At 49.7% G+C, this 19,726-nt stretch overlaps 1 protein-coding gene across 7 annotated transcripts in view; it reads left to right on the top strand.

The window, feature by feature from the left end:
• The window catches only part of SPSB1 (splA/ryanodine receptor domain and SOCS box containing 1), an 80,306-nt gene extending 71,556 nt beyond the window's left edge, over positions 1-8,750 (top strand). For all 7 annotated transcript variants that reach the window (XM_075906489.1, XM_006127088.4, XM_006127090.4 and 4 more), the window contains one exon: positions 6,601-8,750. In XM_075906489.1, the coding sequence (XP_075762604.1) occupies positions 6,601-6,728 (128 nt within the window). In that variant the 3' untranslated portion in view covers positions 6,729-8,750. The remainder of the gene's footprint in view (positions 1-6,600) is intronic.
• The last annotated feature ends 10,976 nt before the right edge of the window (positions 8,751-19,726 follow it).

Here is a 19,726-nt window from a genome sequence, read left to right as displayed (position 1 = left end):
ACCTGGCCAATGGTGCAATTGGCCATGTAGCAAGTTCTAAGCTTTTACATTGGTACCAGGACAGCTGCCTATTGAGTATATCCAAACTCATGTAATTTTACTCTGCACAGGAACTGAGTGGTCTTAATGGCACCCATTACCTACTTTCCGGGTACCTATTGTAGGAAAACATGGGCACAGCTGTGACCCATGCCCCACGCGCACACGGCTCAAAGGAAGACCTTGGCCCTGCTCACTAGCCAGGACCCTTCCCCAAAATCCTCTGCTGTCACTCCTTGCTTCCTTGTGCCATTGGTAGGAGCTTTCCAGCTAAGCCTGATAGCTGCAGCACCTCTTTGGGGATGGTTGGTCTCGTAGGGTAGCTAGGTCCCAAACCATGCAGAAGTAGACAGAGGAAACCGGCACTTGAGATTACATCCAGGCACAGATGGGCAGGGATTGGAGCACCTGTATCATGGATCCCTCTCCTCCCAAACTAGTAGAGTAGTGGGCAACCTGTGGCTCAGGGGCTGCATGTGTTCAGTGTTTGGCTCACGAGACATTTTGTTTATCGTTTCCCATGCATAGGGTGGCCAGATTCTGCTGGTTTCAGTCTGTGTAACTTTTTTTTTCTTACTGGTGTTACAGAAGTGACATGCACGTAAAGCAAGAGCATGTGAAGCGAGGTGGGTGCTGATTGCACGCAACATTGTGAAAGCTGTTTGCTCCCTCTGCAGGCTATCAAAGCGCTGCTACGGTTACATCAGCACATCCTGCAAATCCTAGGTACACAACCACAATTATCAGCAGGGATGTGAAAGTGTAACCGTGTACACAGTTAACAGCTGAGCCTAGGTAATCTGTTAATGTTCATGGTTACATGCAGGCTCCCAGTATGCCCAGAGAGTTGCCTGCTGCCCCACAGGGGTGGGTAAGCACTAGCTCCCCACATGCACTGGCTTCTGAGGAGCTTCCTCCCTGCTCCCCCCTGCCCCGCTGCTGCCTCTGTGTAAGAGGCAGCATTGTGGGGGTGAGGGGAGGCAGGAACCAACTTTTGTCTTGCATGTAATCGTGTAATTGCTGAAACTTTCACTAGTTACAGGGTTATTTAATTACACCCATTTTAACATCCCTAGTTAGCAAAACTACCATGTCCCGGGAGACAGTGTTACTCATGACAGTCTTGTGGCCCACTGAGATGGCGGGTCATGCATGCGGCCCCCTCACTAACCTAGGTGGCCCCTTGCTGTCCTAAACAGTAATGGGAGGAGACTGCTCTAATTTTGAGGTGGCCTAAATCAAGCTTTCACTGGAACGCAGATTCTTGTCCGCACTACGGTGTTTGCTGATCACGCTGTCAAGTCTCCTGTGTCTGAAAGGAGCCCGCCAGAGGCAACGGCTGGGAATGCTTTGTATGTCGCTTTACCGGGGATGAGCAAGGGCTAGCTCTGCGGGACCAGGGATAGGGCGAGTGCATGTGTGAAGTAGGGATAAAGGTGGGATGTCTTCTCCCCATGTGTTAGGTGCCTCTTGGGGATGCTGATGTTTAAACTTGAAAATGCACCATGCCAGTGCTGCCTGTATAGACTGCCTTGCCCAACTAAAAACTAGATGGCCCCTCCCAGCCTCCTTGTCCCTAAACAGACTGTCTTGGAGCATGTCCAGAAAGGTGCCCAACAATGTTCCCTCTTATTTTTTTCAACCATGTGCAGAATACATTTTTAAATGCATCAAAACACAGGCGAAAGTGCGCCACCGGTAGAAACTGGCGTGGGCACTCGGCTAAGCAGCTTGGCAGCATTTTAATCTCTCCTGAGCAAACGCACAAGCACTCAGTTTGCCGGGAGCACAGGTGCCTGATCCTGGAGGGCATGGGATCAAGCATTTGAATAGAGAACTCTTGGCAGAAGTGCCCTAGCACTCAGACACAAGGAACTCCCAACTTCTGCTACATAGCATGGCCTAAGGGAGATAGTCGCTCAGTTCTAACCCGTTCAGCTCCACGGGGTGAAGCCAATAGGTAGCAATATAGGTTGGAGTTTTGAGAACTCCGTGTAAAACTGTCTTGTAATGTCTGCTCCATTTGGAGTGGTTCCAGGACTTAATGCACTTGATATGAGGCTACTGGAGCCTAGCTTTGCCCATGAGAAATAGTAATGGTCAGATCTCCGCTCCCAGATGGAACAGCTGCTGGCTGCAGTTGCGCTGGAGTACTTGGTGCACGGAGCTTAGTGCACTCAAACGGCTCCATGCTTGTGAAAGGGGTCGCCGAGCAGCGGCTGGGTTCTCCGGGTCAGCAGTTCAGAATCCAGCATGGTTTGTTCTTCTGGGTGTTCCTTTCACCCGCCAACATAAGCTTGCTCCTGGCCCCTCTTGGTCACTTTTACGGGGCGGTTTTGGGGTTATCTTCGCAAATCAATGTAGGATAAGGTGCAATTTAGCAGGATTAGTCTGCATCGAATGCCACTTTGAAGGCCATTGCATTGGCAAGTTTCTATTGCAGTGATGCCATGGGCCCAGAGGAGGGTCCTAGTTGTTCTGTGGTGCATGCCATATAAACAAAGACTCAGTCCTTGCTTGGAAGAGTTTACAGGCAAAGTGACAAATGAAGGGTGTTGTGTGGGGGGCCTGAAGTGGGGAGTAGAATGAAGCCTCGTCTAAACCATGTAGAAGACGGATGTTGCATTGGTCAATCTTCTGACCTTTGATGTAGCCAGTCTAGCATATACCTGCTTAATTAAACACTGAGGGCACCCCTGTTGATGCCAGAACTTCTACTCCTTGTGAGAAGTAAGGGATTTCAACAAGAGTGTATCTCCTGTTGACCTCCTGCTCTGAGGACGGCACCAAGGCTCGGCTTAAGATATGGCAACTCCTGCTATGTTTTTTACATAGCTGGATTTGCATACCTGAAGCCGACCTTCAGCTGTAGTGTAGACAGACCTGGCCTCAGAGAAACAAGTATGCCTCTTTGCCCTTTAAAATAACTTACTCATGTCTCCCATATGCCTTGCCACGATGCCATTAATTAGCTGACTTTGCTGCTCTGAAGCAGAGCTTCAGGGTTGTGCAGGGAAGTCTTTGTATATGTAGAGGACAGGTCAGACAAAGGGATGGATCCGAGTGGAAAGAGCAGAGAACAATTGGAGGGCAAGGCTGTCATTGTTGGCTAAGCAGAGAGGCCACGTGATGGGTGGGAAAGGGGGAGGGAGAGATGTATAGACCCTAAAGAGTATGGGTTGGAAATGGCATTTAGGATTTGGTTTGACATGCATGGCCTCTGAATTTGGAATCAAGGATGAATGGATGACTCTCTAAAAACCATGCCCTAGGAGGGACTCTGGGGAAGTTCTCTGGCCTGTGTTACGCAGGAGATTAGACTAGATGTTTGCAAAGATCTCTTCTGGCCTTGGGGCCTATGACAGGATTCCAACTAACCTGCTTGGAGAAAACTGCCATGGTTTTGCTAATGGGAAAACAGGCTGATTGTAACCAGCGGTCTTGTGAATTGGTGTGTAATGAGGATTGGGAGGCCAAAAGGTAGAGGTGTAATGGCTACAATGATCAGAAAATGGTGGGAAGAAACCTGAATGAGTGTGTCAGTGCTTCAGACTGAAGAGGAAGGTTGGATCTGAAAACTCTTATCATAGAATACTAGGACTGGAAGGGACCTTGAGAGGTCATCGAGTCTAGTCCCCTGCCCTCATGGGTAGTACTCAGTAATGTGGGAAGAGTTGGAGAGCTGCAAGAGGGATTTGTTTTTTCTGGAATGATTCTGGAAGCAAGCATGAGTGCAATGACACACATCGTCAGCAAACTGACTGAAGAACATTGTCTCCCAGTAGCAGGAAAATTGACACATGTGGCCAAGATTAGTAAAGTCCCCGTTTTGGAGGTTCGAGCAGCAGCCTGGATATATTTTTTTAACTGATGCCTCTTAAAGTGGGTAGTGCAAAGCCCAAAGCTGAGGATTTTGAAAAACCTTGCCCCTTATCTACAGCTCAATCCGGATGAGTTTGGAGAACTTAATCTAGTCCAAACTCCAGGAAATTCAGATCCTTTTCTTTGTGTGCAGCTGTAACGTTGGTTCATGCTGTCTGCCCTTTCAGAGCTCAAGAAACCAGTCATTGCTGTGGAGATCAGTGAAATGTTCCTAGTAAATATTCATTGGTATTTAATCTGTTGTGGCAGCTCACTCAGGTTTAACTACATCTCCTATTTGCTGTTCATGCATCTGAAAGCAGAGGTTCTTCTGTTTGGTCCATAGAATCCCACATTTTTTCTGGGCTCTGAATTTGCTAAGGTAGCAGAACTGTAACCCAAGAGATAGGGAGATGCCAGACTGGAGATTCTCTAAATTATCTCAACCTCCTGGATTCCCTATGCTCACTGTGCTGAGAGCTTGACCTTCATAGATTCCTCCTCCTTCCTGAGTGCTAGAGGCAGTAGCAATGTTCCCTCGATTTTTTTTTCCATTCACGTGCGGAATAAATGTTATGTGCATCACCAGTAGAATCTCATGCTGCTGGCTCTAGCTGCTCCGCTAATCAGCTGGGCAGCACCTGACTCTCTTCTGGGTGGTTGCCCACATGCTCAGCTTACAGGGAACACTGGACAGCAACTCCCTAATGCATTGATGTGTATGGCACCGTATGTGCATATGCAATACTTCAGTATGAAAAACATTCCCCCAACTCTTCACTGCTGGCATGCTGCCATGATGAGTCCAACATAACCTGAAATGTAACTGTGGATCCAGGACAAAGCTGGGCTTTTCACGACTGGCTTTTTTTCATTAGGTGGGTCCTAATCCTGGGTGGGAGCCAGCCACCTCTGAGCTTTCTCCTTACTGTATGATGAAAGCATTTTTGTCATGAACCATACTTGCAAACTTCCTGGTAGAGCATGTTCCGTACCCAGTTCTGGGAGCGCCCACAAGTCTGTGCTGTGGGTTTGCCTCCTTAAATATCGATGTAAAACCTGGTTTGCTGGAGCCCTTATGCACCCCAGCCCCTGAAATCCTGACTTAGGCAAATGAGCTCAACTTGTTCTTTGGGGCTGATTTCATATTAGGTTTTGGATTTTTCTCAGGGTGGCTCCCATCATCCTCTGGTGGAGATTGAGGTCCTCATTAGAAAATGTCCCTGGAAGGGGGAAGTGGTGAAGAGAGAGCTGCTGCACTGAGGGTTTTTGGAGAGGGAGGAGGGAAGATGGGCTGGTTGGCTGCAGAAGAAAAATTACCCAGATCAGTGATGCATACTTTAGTGCAAGATTTAGCTTTAGCAATCAGGACACCTGCATGGGAGGGAGGGGCGGGGCGCGACAGAATTGCTGGGCCCTGGGCAAGAGGGGGTGACTCCATACTCCTGGAAGTGGTGGGGGCTAGCTTTCCCCAGCCAGCCCTTCAGCTCTACGGCTCCAACAGCGATTTAAAGGGTCTAGGACTCTGACACCACGATAGCAGTGGTGGTGGCCGGGAGCCCCAGGCCTTTTTGAATCGCTGAGTCCTGGGGGCAGCTGCCCCCTTCTCTCCCCTTGTTGGTGGACCTGCAGCCTTAATAGCATGGTGCTTGCATTTCAGGAAGTGTTCACTGAATAGAAACTCTTTAGCTCCACTGTGGGGGGATGCAGTGCTGGCCCAGGGAACTTACCCAGTCTACCAAGGATATACAGAAAGACATCCCACTACAACTGGCTTTGTGAGCTCCAAATAAAGTGTTATGAAACATGCTGCATGAACAGTGAGCTAATGGGTGTTGTGTCTAGCCCCGGCTGGTGCTGCTAAATCTGAGTTGAGATTCTCTGCTGCAGCTTGTGAAGCTTGATCGAGCTGGGTTCTCTGTATTTTATGGGAGTCAGAAGTAAGCATGTGAAGGCTTCTGGGGTGCCTAGGACTGCGAAGAGCAGTGCATGGCTTTGATGTGCCTATAAGGGGTAAATCATACTGTGAGATGCAGTCCTGTATTTAAACAGCTTTCACAAAGGTTCCTACATTGTGGTGTCTAAAAATGTGGGATCTCCCACCTTCACTGAATGCTGCTACATTTCCTTAATTCCTTATGGGGGATTCCAGGATCTCCTTTCCAATCCTACTGGCATGAAGACCAGGACTTGAACAGGGTTAAAAAAAGAACTAGATAAATTCATGGAGGTTAGGTCCATCAATACTTATTAGCCCAGATGGGTAGGAGTGGAATCACTAGCCTCTGTTGGTTTGTCAGGGGCTGGAAATAGATGATAGGAGAAAGCTTACTTGTTCTGTTCACTCCCTCTGGGGCTCCTGGCATAGACCACTGTCGAAAGACAGGCTACTGAGCCAGATGGACCTCTGGTCTGACCCAGTATGGCCGTTCTTATCTTCAGTAGGTGTTTCTAGGGCATGCACCATCTTCCATGCTTGCTATGGATAGTTCACAGCCTTTGTTGCCTACTGGGACCCCCCACAGAGTAACCTAGAGCTGATGCCTCGCTTGCAAAGGATGTTGGGTAGACTGGCTCCTGAACAGGCCGGAGTCTCAGCTTTTCTTACTCCTCTTGAGTATTGGCTGTTGTAACTAGCAGCACAGCCAAAAGACTCTTAACTTCTGTCCCAAGTTAACATGTGGCTTTTTTGTCTTGCAGCCGAACCATTGCCTCTGATGGACCTGTGCCGGCGTTCTGTGCGGCTGGCTCTGGGCAAGGATCGACTGAGCGAGATCCCCACGCTGCCGTTGCCAGCATCCCTCAAGAGCTACCTGCTCTACCAATGACCTATAGCTAGAAAGGTGCTGTGAGAACTGAAACAGGCAAATGATTTGGCGCTGACCCATTGGACAGTGGTTCTGCCAGCCTTCCCCCATTATTGCTAGTACTGGACACCCTCTGCCCAAGTACCTTCCTCCAATGCCAAAACCAAATATGCCCTGAAAATGGACGTTTTCAAGTATTTTTGTTTCACAACTCAGATGACCTTTGCAGATGAGTCACATCCCCGCACGCTTCCAAAAGAAAAACCAAACCGAAAATCCACCACCCTTGCAGAATCTCTGCACACCCCTTGCTGCTTTCCTACCGGCTCCTAGCAAACACCTGTGGAGCATCCTTTGAATGCCTGCTGTCTAGGAGCAAATTCTGCCCAGTATACCAGATGAAGGAGAGTACATGAAGCTTGGAGGGGGAAGCATTGGGAATGGCAACAGGTCAAATGCCAGGTGCTAAGTGTGGAATGGCATGAGATGGGGGCCTTCTGAAAAGCAAAGAGGTAAAATACTTCCATGGGAAGTGAAGACACCAAAAATCTCCACATGGACACTTTTTTAAAAAGAAAAAAAAGAAACTTGGCTAAGGTGGTTGTGGCTCATGTCAGTGTCACGATACTGTCTCACGCTGTCTTAACTGTTCCTTTATGTAGATTAAATCTCATTTCTTTCACCATCACTCTCCATCCCTCACTCCATTATTTTCCTGTCTTGTCTGTCTTCCTTTTCACTGCCCGTGACACCAGTGGCAGATAAAGCCTGTTGTGGACTGGGAAAACGAAGGGGCTTCGAGAAGCCCCTCGGCATCTTCCCCCTCTTTTCTTGTGGTCTCTTTAGCCTACAGCTTTTAGGTCAGGTGCCTCCTCCTGCCATAAAACATTGGCATGCAACATCCTCCTTGGAGAGCCAGCCACTCCAAACTGACATCGATTGCAGATCCTTAACAGCCACAAACTTCTACTTCGCTGTAAGCTTAAGGTGCCCCCAAAATGGATCTGCCAGGGAATCTTCTGCTTTAAGCTGCTTAGAGCATTTCAGATCAAAGCTCTCCAGCCTCCCATTGTCCATGATAATCTCTCCCTTGCTCTCTGGCACGAGCAACCCTCTGTGTCATCCCTGCGAGTGGATGGAAAGATGACCCAGGAGGAAGGGTGTGAGCAGTGTGCGTTCAGCTTTGCAGTATGTCAGCAGACCAGACGTCTAGAGGGTGATGTGATGGAAAGTAGCTTGACGATGCATTACATGCATGGCAAAGAGAAACCGAGCAAGTTAGTTAAAAAACAAGGGGGAGGAGAACCCTTGAGACCTTAAAGGCTTGGAGGGAGGGAGGGGAATTCTTGCATATCCCAAATAAAGACTCTCACCTCTGCAGCCAAAAAGAGGGCACCCAGTCCATCAACAGGAGCTGCTCTCTCCTGGCCTCTCCAAATAGCAGGCTATTAAGCTGCCTTCTCTGGGGTTATTTTGCACATTTCTTTTTTGTCTTGAAAAACAATGTTTGTGTGTTGCTTCAGTTTTGTACAGGTACAAATGAGTTTATTTGTTGAAAATGTTTAATATATATATTTGTGGTGTTTGTATAATCCTGTTTTAAACAGCTGCTGTAGGTACCTTTTAAAAAATTACTGGCATAGTATATTTTTAAAGCACAGAATTGGTGCCAAGAATGGGTGGGGGTTCAGTGTGCCCCTTAGTTGTTGTTTTTTTAAATGTAACCAGGATGGTTATTTTATGTAAGGTTTTGTACAAGCTTCTGTTACCAGGTCAGACACGTACAAAGTTGCACAAGAGACTTCAGAGTGTATAGAACCTAGCTTTATTGCCTTCAACTCTACCAGCGTCTTCCACCACTCCTGGGAAGTAGCCACGTTGTGCCCTATTATTTTTGTGCTTCTAGCACCCCCTTTGTCTCCACCATCTCTTAGCTGTCCCCCTTTGCATTGCTTTGTACAGTTTTAAACTCTTGCGTTCTCTTGTACAGCAGTAGATAATACTAAGTAACCGAATACAGAAATAAAGTTGATTAAATATCAATCGGGAGTCGTGTTTTATTTGTGCTTGGGAGGGGTGGCCAAAATCAGAGATCAGTTGTGAATCCACAGACTGAGACCGGCCCCGAAGAATGGAGTCTGAGCAGAACAAATGAAGATGAGAGAATGGATTATACCAATTTTACAGAGAGCATTCTGAGGCTACCCAAAAATTCTGTTCCAGAGCTGGGAATTAAATCCTGAGCAGTAGGACTACAACATCCAGACCACGCTTGCTCTTGAGGCCAAAAAGCTTCTTCCTCCCTCCCTTTAGGTTCAGAGCTATCATTACTAGTTGTGCTTGTGCTTTTATGTAGACTCATCTGTGGTGGTCTTGTGGCGGTGCTCTCCTACTAGAGGCACATAGTGGACAACTATAGGCTGAGATGGCTCCAATTTTTTTTAAATAGATTGTAAGGCCAGAAAGGGACCATTAGAGCACTTTGACTTTTTTTGTTTCATGATCCATTCACGTTTTACCCCCGTATCCCTGCATTCAAACTCGTTTGGCTAGAGCAGATTTTCCAGACGAGCACCTGGACTTTGAATTAAGGACTCCCAGAGAGAGAATCTCCCATTTCCTTTGGTCACTTGTGGTGGTTGTGGGAGTGTTGCCACCTGTGACAGCAGGTACCATTTGAGTTCAGGTCTCCGCTAGTGTTCCCTGTAAGCTGAGTGCTTGGGTGACTGTAAATGCTGCCCTGCTGATTAGCAGAGTGCCCACAACCAGTAACGTGTGTTTGTGCTGGTGGTGCACATCGACACATGCCATGGTGCACATAACATTTATTCTTCATGTGGATGAAAAAAGTTAGAGGGAACATTGGTCTCCACCATTTTCTGTCACCTGGGGCCAAGCCTGCAGCCCTATTGTTATGGGGAACTTCCTTCCCAATGAGCGGGAGGAGGGGGACAGGCAGGGTTACCCAGTAATTGTGTGATGTACGAGCACTGCAGCACTTTCGTTCGCTTGAAGCCTTGGTGATCTTCAGCTAAACAGTGTAAGGCCCGAATGGACCGTTATCTAGGCCAGTGATAGGTTGCCCAAGTGGCCCTACATGTCAGTAAGCTGCATGATTGTTGTGACAAAGGGCAGGGCCCAGGCCAGCTGGCTGTCAGCAGTGTAGTATTTCTCCTCCCTTCATCTCCTTCCCCTGCCCCCTAAGTCCTCAGAGCCACACAGCATTTCAGCAACGATTTTAAAGGGCCCATGGCTTCACCTACCACTGCTGTCTTTGAATTTGCTGGGCATCAGGGCAACTTCCCCCTTTACCCTCTTTCCCCCTCTCTCCCCCCCATTGGCTCACCTGGCCCTCATATGGTGTCATCTCTTTACATTTAAAAGAAAGCGGTAATGGAATGATGCTAAGTGAGGTGGCCTGCACACATGGTAGCAATTAATCCCTGCATCTTTCTCATGCTGCAGGTAGCAGGGATTGGAAGAGAAATATTAAAGCTCTGACCATATGTGGACAAAGCTGGCCTCCCTTGCTGCCTGTCCCATCAATGTTCTCTGGAATGCAAGCTCGACTGAGCCATAAACTATGGGGGGGAGGAAGGGCCCAGCAATCAGCTGGAGTTGTGGGGATTGAAGGTGGGGCAGGCGCCAAAGACTGAGAAATTTGTTCATGCTTTGCTCCAGACACCCAAACAGGCTTGTGTTCCAGCTGCTGGGAATATCTGAAATAAATGACCTGCTCGGGGCGTGGAGTTTGCCGTGTTTATGTACATCGCCTTAGCAACCACACAGGAAGTCATGGGATGTGGATGGAATTAACAAAGGATGGCTTGCTGGCCAATATCGCTTGCTTCCCTTCTGTCGCGCTGACTAATCACGGTTAATCTGCATGGAATTTTGCCTTCCTTTTTTACTGCCGTCTTTCCTGCTTTGCCATCTGTGACGTAACGCAAGGTATCTGATGCTCCTCTCTCCCTAGAAGTCCTGTGGTAATCTCTGAAAGAAAATGAAGAATCCAGACAACTTTTCTTCCCTCCCCCACCCCCCAAAAAAACCCCTCTAAATTAACTTAGAAGTGTGAAGGAGAGTTTTGCCTTGGTGGCTAGGGTAAAATAGCTATCTGCACAGGTGCACAGCTATCTGCACAGCTTAAGCAATTTCAAGGTCCAAGATCCTTTGCAAAGGAAGCTTAAGTCTCATTCAAAAGGATGGGAAGAGGGGTTATGGTCATAGTGATTAAGGATGGATGTGAGAATACAGCCCAGGCCTGCATATCTGTCCTTTCTGCTATGCCATGCATCTTCCTCACCCCTCCTCATTGCAGATAGGAACCTGGTTAAATAGGAGCCAGGACACAAATTTCTACTTGCTCCTTCCCCCTGTTTTTAGAGTCTCTTCAAATGTGTTTACAGGCCTGAGTCTTAAAAGTATTTAAGGGTGGGAGGGAGATGGCATGAGCAGCTGACAGGGCCTCAAAGAAGGGGAGGGGAGAGGGAGTAGGGCAAGAGGGTTGGAAAGTTGTCAGCTGTACCTCAGCCCAGGGTCTTGGCTGAAAGGGAGTAGCCCCATTTCCTTGTAGATGGGAGCAGAGGAAGAGAGTTGTGACTTGCACAAGGTCACAGAGGACACCCGCTCAGGCTGAGAAGTGACTGAAGAGCTCCTGGAATCCACACCCCACGTCTGTCTGAACCACAACCAGGCTTCCTTTGCTGCCTGAGGCAGAGAATGTTCCGCTGTGGGTGCAAAAAGATCTTCTCCATTGTGAAGCTGTTTTGAAGCTAGGAGCGGAAAGGGTCCCCTTGTGTGCTCCCCTCAGGCCTCTCAACGGGGGCGGGGTGGGGGGGGAAGGGGACGGACGACAGAGGGCAGTTGCCCAAGGGCCTGGTGATTCAAAGTGTCTCAGGGCTCCCAGCTGCAGCTGCTGCTACTGTGGTGGCCGGAGCCCTGGGCTCTTGAAATTGCTACTGGAGCACTGTACAGCACATTCCAGACTGCTTTAAGGGCCACTGTGGGGCCCAACATAGCCTAGCCCAGCTCCTTCTGGGGGCACAAAGTCAGACCCCCCCACACACACACACTTTGCCCAGTGGCCTGTGGAAGCTGTCGGGCCTCTGAGTCTCCCCATCTGATTGTATGCTAATAATCTTGGTCTCGTGCCAAAGGCTGGCTTGAATTTGATTAGAGGGGGAAATATTTGGAGATTTATTTAATTGGTTTTGTTTTTAAAATTTCCTTGGCCCCGAAAGTGGTGCCAAAGGGAGAAGGGCTTGTTTTAGAGCTGCACAAAGTGCGCCCCCCCCCCCCCTTCCCCAGGGCCCTGGCCCTGTCCTCACAAATGTTTTGATTTACGAGTCTCTTGCAGGCTTGTCCGCCCTTCAGACGAAGAACTATTTGAAGCAGCTGCCAGATGTTTTGTCTGACTTGTGTTTTACAACTTGCTTACTGTTTAGCAAGGCTCTCCCGCCAGAGTTCGGGCTGCCCTGGTGCATTCTGTTCTGCTGCCTCAAAATGCTTGTTTCCCAATCCCACCCAATCCACATACGCACATAGCTTTTAGGAGATACCAGCTAGAGCACTTCACACAAGCACGTGGTATTGCACGTTGACTGCCTAACTTGCTGTTCAGGTCCTTGGGACTACTTGGACTCGCCCAGTCAGCCATGTTTCTCCATTCACACAACCATGCAGGATTGACGGGGGGAAAGGTCAGTTGCCTTGCTGGGGCCCAGCAATTCAAAGGGTTCAGCCCTGCTGCTGTTACTGTGCAATTCAAAGGGCCAAAGCTCTGGGCCCCTTTGAATTGCATGCTAGAGCACCACTAGGTCTCTGAGGCGTGTGGGGGGGGGGGAGCACTGTGGTTCAGGCAGAGCTGAGGGCTGTCTGCCCCCGGATTTGCCTCTTCTGAACAAGGTCCTGCCCCTTCGGGGACTTGGAGCTGGGCCCTCACCTTGCTCTTGGGCCCACAATGGCTGTCAGCCCTAATGACTGCACAGATGTTACGGTGGCTTGCAGCCTTTTGTCAAAGGCAACTGTGTTGTGCAGGAACAGCCTGGCCAGGGCCTACTTTTCCTTAAATAGATTTGCACTTAATATTTGGGTTGGTTTGAACCTAGAATCCCCAGTGGACAAGAATTCTGGTACTTGAAAAAAAATAAGTCCTGCATAGGAGCAAAACTGTGATTTCAGACATTCCTGAGCAACAGATGCAACCTGAAATTTCTCAGTTGAAAAATTTTCTCATGTTTCATTTTGACTTTCTAAAGAAAATTGATGCAGCTCCTTGAGCTGCCTGGTGCTCTGCCTGCTTGAGGGTGGGGACTACCCAGAAGCTGGGAGATATAAGTTCTGACCAGTCCAAGTTCTGTGGCAGTCTGTCAGGTGGGCAACACAGCAGGAACGCTGTCTGGTTTCCATGGGAGGGTTTGCTGATGATGTGTTCCTGCTGAAAGTTTTGATTGCTATGAAATTGGCCTTGAGAAGCTGCTTTGCTTGATTAGCTGTGAGCTTGGCCTTGGGTCTAAAACTTCTACTATCCTTTGGGAACCCATTTGAAATATGGGGATAATATTACAGGATTGGGGAGGGGGAAACAGTGCAAGTGCCATAGAAAGGCTAATTCTGTTAGTTTGGTTTTCTAAGTGAAAATCCATGAGTGTAACCCACACACCGTCTAGGTTTGGTGCACTGTCCCATCTAGTGGCACTGACACCACTTAGCATGTGTCTACACAACACCCTAAACTCAGAATAAGATAAGCAATTTGCGCTACTCACATTGCGTATCTTATTTCAATTCAATCTTGAAATAGGCTATTTTGAAATTTGGCATGTCTATATAGTGCCAAATTTTGAAATAATGGGCTATTTCAACACATCCCTTAATCCTTGTGGAATGAGGGTTACCAGGATTCTGAAATAGCACGCCCGTTATTTTGAAAAATATTTCAAAATAACGGGTGCCTTAAGTCTCAGGGTAGCTATTTTGGAATATCTCTGGCATCCTGAAATAGCCATGCAGTGTAGACATTCTCTTACAGAGAATGTGTCTGTTCTACAACCTGTATTAATAGCCAACTGGCTTTTAGCTTGTGGTAGAGGATCATGCACTAAGTTTCAGAAGTCCCAGGTTTTATTCCATCCACAGATGACCGGAGTCTGCCAGCATTACATAAGTACAGATGGGGATCAGGGCAGCAGTCCTTGACTCTGAGCATTCATTGATACTAGGCCAGTGGGACTTAAATCTGTGCCTATAAAAAGAATGTAGATTTGGCACTTCTCCCCAATCACCCATCACTTTGTTTCCGCCACAAAGTACACGTGTGGCTTTTTTTTTTTTTAAGGCATCCTTTCAGCCAAGCTATTTGTGCAACAGAGGGCAATAGCTCAGGAAGGAGCTGGTTGAGGTGTCTAATAGAAGAGAGTATAATCTGGAGTGGAGATGTTGCTGCTGTATAGATTACTAGAACAGGCTCTGCATGTCCTGCAGTGTGTCAAAGGGTTTTGTTAAGGTGCCTATTCATACTGAAATCTCATCTGCTCCTGAACTGTACCCAGCACCGGCCCAAGCTACAGGCTGACTGGACTACCGCCTGGGGCACCCCATTGTAGGGGGCACCGCACGGGGCTGCTGGACTGGGCGGGGGTAGGGTCGCGCATGCGCTGGGCGCCGGGGGCGGGGCCATGCATGCGCCACCCTCCCGGGGTGCACAGATGGCGCGGGCTGGCCCTGATTGTACCATCTTTTGCCTGGGCAGTAGGTATTATTTAGCAGAGCCTCACACAACTTCACCCCAGTTCAGGACTCTCACCAGCAAATATGCTCTCCAGTTCAAGTACAGGCTTGCAAAACGGCGTTTGACAAGGACACGCGTGTTACTTTTTCTGCCTCCCACAAAAGCGCAGAAGGTTTCCAAGTACTGTGGCTTTGTCTATGCTTTAACAGCTTAAAGCACAGCCATGGCAGTGCTTTAAATTGAAAGTGTGGCCATGGCTGGCGGACTGGGCAGGAGCTCTTCTAGTGCTCTATGGAAACCATCACTGCGCGAGGAGCTGCTAATAGTTCTGGGAGCTGTAGCCTGGTTCACACTGGCGCTTTACAGCACTGTCACTTGCTGCACTGGGGGCAGATGAGCCGGAAAGTTACACAGCTTTAAAGTACCAGTGTAGACTTGGACTGTGAGGCATCATGGGGCTGGAGCACACAACATCTTCTATGCTGGGCCCTCCTAGGCTCTGGTGTGGGTGGGAAATGTGGGGAGTGTCTTTCTGTTTCTCAGTTGGTGGCCACATCAGTGAGGATTTGGGGTTTTGTTTGTTTTTTTGCTTCTCACTTCTGTGTGACCCCCGACTGATTTTTCTGTGGGTCGGCAACTACCAACCCAAAAAAGGTGCCTCACCCCTGCTCTAAGGTATTTTCCTGGGCAGCCTCAAATGAGAGAATGAAGGGCAGTCCACCTAATTAGTGGAGCTGCACTGGCATGGCTCCACTAATTAGGTGCCTGGACTCTGAAAAATATGCACGTGTAAGGTGAAGTGGTGATCTACTAGGGAATCGAAGGTAGGCGGCGGTGCACAGGGTGAGAAGAGGGGGTGGGAGAAATTTGGGATGTGCAGAGCTGTGGCAACTAGAGAAAGAGACGGTTTTCCCAGCTCCAGGGCAGCAGAGGGAAGAGAGGAGATAGCTCTCCCCAAACGACTGCTGAAGTAGTGAGTTGTGTGTGTTTATTTGTAGAACAAAAATAACACATGACTTTTTTTTTTGTATAGTGCTTTTATCAAATCACTTTACAATAGTTCAGTGGTCCCCAACCATTTGAAGCTGCCGGGTGCCAGGGGGCGTGGCCGTTCGCCTGCTGGGTGCCAGAGGGCGGGGACACTTGCGCACCTGGGGGTGGAGCTGCGCATACACCACACCCCCATGAGCCTCGTGCCTGGGGCCATGGGCGGGGCTGCCCATTTGCAGCAAGCCTGGGGCCAGTGTCCTGCAGAGCCGTGCGCCCAGGGCCAGCACCCCCCATAGCCACATGCCCTCAGCTGGCACCCCCCCCCCATAGCTGCGTGCCCAGGGGCAGGGATACCAATTTGCCGCACTCCTGGGGCTGGCACCCCCCATAGCCGTGCGCCCAGAGGCCGGGGTGGCCAATTCGCCGTGCACCCGGGGCTGGCACTCCCCATGTGCCTCGCACCCGGGGCGCGGGCGGCCACTTTGCCACACTCCCGGGGTAGGCGCTCGCCAATTCGCCGCACTCTCTGGGCCAGCGCTCCCCATGCACCATGCGCCTGGGGCCGGCTCCGGTACCGCGCATGTGCCACACGTACAGGGCGGGGCCAGCCCCGAGCACTTGGCAGGCGCACACAAATGCTGGCGCCCGCGGACACTGTGTTGGGGACCACTGCAATAGTTGATATTTCCAAATGTTGTGTGTACTAAGTGGTGCACCGAGATCCTTGGCAGTTTTTGAGTGGGCCATGGTGGGGGGGGAGGAGTTTGAGAACCACTGCTATAACACAAGGCTGGGCAGAGGTTCACCGTTCATTGGGAGGCTGAATGCTGCCTATGGCATCGATAACCCAGGGTGGTGTTTCTTTTGGCTGTATCCTCCCAAGTGTTGATAAAGTCTGTTTTTCCTCAGACTTGGCAGAGAAGGTGGAGTAACAGCTGTTACTTCAAACACAATCTGTATATCTCAAATGACCTGGAATCATGGGTGAATTACCTACACATAAGAGGTAGTTAACTGTGTTCTTGTTTGCATGGAGCCTTTCCCTAGGCAGCCAGCTCAGGGCTGTGTGAGAGCCCAGAATCAAGTGAGGACGCAAGCTAGCAAAGCAGGAAACCCCAACACTAAAGCTAAAGTTTTCCAGGTTTTTCAGTCATGCTGTCTGGTGTAGATAGTTCATCGCCCTGGGATTTTTTTGTGCGTAGCTTAATTAGATGCAATGAGAGAAAGAAACTGGACTTCGATGGCTGCAGCTCTTACAAGCTGGAGGCAGTAAAGCTGCTGCCTGTGCAGTGCTTAAGGGGGGTTGGTTTATGTGTGTGATGTTTGCTCTGCAGCTGTGCTGAGGAGCACTCGGAATGGAGTGAAATGCACCGTGCTCCGGGCTGCTCTCCATTTCCAAAGCCTTGTGGAGGCTTTTTAGCCAAGTTCTTTCAGAGGGAGTGGAGGGAGATTGATTACACAATCGTGTTGCATGTAAAAACACACTTGCGTCCGTCCAGGAATTCAGAATATTACCCAAGTGGACATGGTGTTCAGTTCCTCCTCGCGCCTGCCAGAAATGTTATGTTTTGTCCAGCAGAAAAAAAAACATCCTTCCCTCTCAGTGCTTCAGAGTTTGGCTCTTCGGTCTCTAATTTCACCATAGTGTTTCCATATTAAGGCCTTGTCTATACTTATGCAAAGATCAGTGATCCGGAGATTGATCTTCCAGGGCTCGATTTAGTGGGTCTAGTAAAGTCCCACTAAATCAAACGCCAAGGGTGCCCCTGTCAACCCAAGTACAGCATGGGGTCATGAGGAGTAAGGGAATTTGACCAGAGAGTTTCTCCCATCAGCCTCGCACAGTGAGGCTGCCCCAGAAATTCAGTTGAAAGTTTGTCATTTGTCTTAGGCAATTTCAGCTATCTTAAATCAAATTTACCCCCAGTGTAAGCTTGGCCTAAGATATGTTGGGCCATATTGGATCAGAACCTTGGTCCAGCTAATTCTGGCCTTTGAGCTAGGGTTACCAGGTGGGTTTAGAAAAAATACCGGACACACTTGATGGGGGGCAGTGTGGCTGGCCCGAGGAGATGAGGGGGGGTCGGGGGTAGCGGGCGGGGGGTCAGGGCAGTGCAGCTGGCCCAGGCAGGTGGGGGAGGGGTCGAGGGCAATGTGGCTGGCCCAGGGAGATCGGGAGGAGGAGAACGGGGTGGTCGGGAGGGAGTAGGGGGCAGCGGAGCTGTTCAGGAAGGGTCAGGGGAAGCCGAGGGGGGGGGCAGACTGACCCGGGCACGTGCAGATCCCGGGGCGCTGGCAGTCCCACACACTGTCCAGAGAAGCGCGAGTGAGTCTGGTTGCAGCTCCTCCATGTGCTCAGGAGCAGGGATAAGGAGAAGCCTCCTCCCTAAGGAGTCAGACGCAGCCAGGGATCTCAGCGCCGATCACGCCCCGCCTCCCAGCCCCTGCCCCTACCAGGTTTCTGTCCGGCGTCCAGACAGAAAGCCAGGAAATATCGGACATTGCGCATGTCTGGTATTTTCTGGATTTTTTTTTACTGGACAGAGGGCCCAAAAACCAGACTATCCGGTAGAATACCGGACACCTGGCAACTCTACTTTGAGCAGTAGCCAGCATCCCCTCACCCTTTGCAGAAAATGTCTGAATTCTATACGGTTGAGAGCTGCTTTGGCTATGTAGCCATGGCCAGAAGACTGTAAGGAGCAAATTATAGAGTTGTGGCAGGGCTCCAAAGACACCAGGGCCCTATTGGGCTACGTGCTCTGTGTACACGTTCTCAGAGAGAGTCAGCGTTTATATTCTAAATAGACAAGAGGGGGAGAGAGACATGGTAGGTGAAGTAAATCATTTTACAGGACCAGCTTTTGTTAGTGAGAGAGACGGACTTTCTTGCCACACACCTTCTCTTCAGGTTTTTCTTTGGAGATATCCTAGAACTAACACAGCTACCCCTACGCTGCAAACAACAAGGGGAGGGGAGGGAGAGAGAATGTGAGGAAGAGAAGTCAGCTGCATTTCACAGCAACGGGGTGGGGGGCTGAGGCTAGCCTATGCATGCGGTCTATAACAGGGTTAGGAATTAAACCCAAATGTCAAAGTCCCACCACCCCACCGATCGTTCTCTGAAGTTTGGCTGGCAGGACTAGCCTCCTAATGCTCATTTTGAGTTATCTTACTGAATAGAACTGAAGCTACTTACTGTGCCCTGATTTTTTAATCAATAATTTAATTGTGAGGACTGCTCATTTCGTCAACACCTAGTGCACACTGCCTCCCTGCCTGTATTGGCCTTACATGGCAAATTTCCTGTGAGGTTAGAGCCATTAAGGAGTGCTTTGAAATCTTTCAGCTGCAGATTTCACTTGCAGGGTGTCATTCATCACCCAGCATTCAGGTAGTGGGCACTGGGTTCAGAAGCAGAGTGCTCAGTTACCACTGGGATAGGTGCACTAAGAATATCCACATTAGATTCCAAACCCATGCATTATCAAGGCTTTTAAAAAAATCCACTTGCAGGCTGTTACTGTTCCTGCAGTCCTTAGATACCACTAACATGGCCTGTAGCTGGGACATGCTTCAGTCTGTTACAAATTATCATTTCTCCCTTCTTTCCAGACCTTCAGGTCTTTGGCACTTACTAATGGCAAAGATTCTTCTCTCATCTACTGCCTAATCAGGTTTTTTTTTCTGATTTTTATTCCTTCTTCAATCTGAGTTGTCCCGGCCGTAGGATGGGTCAGGGTGGTTGCTCCAGGCCCCACACTTTTGGGGGCCCTGTCACAGCTGGCACAACCATCCTATGGACAAGAGGGACCTGGGGGATTATAGGAGCTTGGCATGGGGGGCACAGCAGGCCCCCCCCTGTGCTCCAGCCATGTGGCAGCAGCATGCTCCGCCCCCTCGTGACACCACCTCGGCCTGCTGTGCTTGGCTTCTCTGTGACAGGGTGGGGCGGGACAGAGCAGGCTGCTAAGCAGCTCCAGCTCCTCACATTGCCGGCATGATGAGTGGCCGGAGAAGTGAACTCTGCTGCTGCCAGGCCCCTGTAATTCCCCAGCTGTGTTGCTTGGGGGAGGGGCAAGGCACCAGGGTAGGGTGGAGCCGGGGCAGGGCTTGGGGAAGGTGGGGGGAGAAGGGGACTGTAGTGAGGGGGGTTGCCCTGGGCCTGTGCCCCCCTGGGACAGCTCTATCTTCGATTTGGAACACTACCTCTTGCCTCTGTCCAAGCTGTGCAAAGCCCTGCTAGTTCCAGCCCTGGTGCTGTGATTCTGTCCCGTGGCCTTTCCTTCACTTATTA

The sequence above is a fragment of the Pelodiscus sinensis genome, chromosome 23, assembly GCF_049634645.1.
Source record: "Pelodiscus sinensis isolate JC-2024 chromosome 23, ASM4963464v1, whole genome shotgun sequence".
Lineage (NCBI taxonomy): Eukaryota > Metazoa > Chordata > Testudines > Trionychidae > Pelodiscus > Pelodiscus sinensis.
This window is presented reverse-complemented; position numbering and strand designations above follow the sequence as displayed.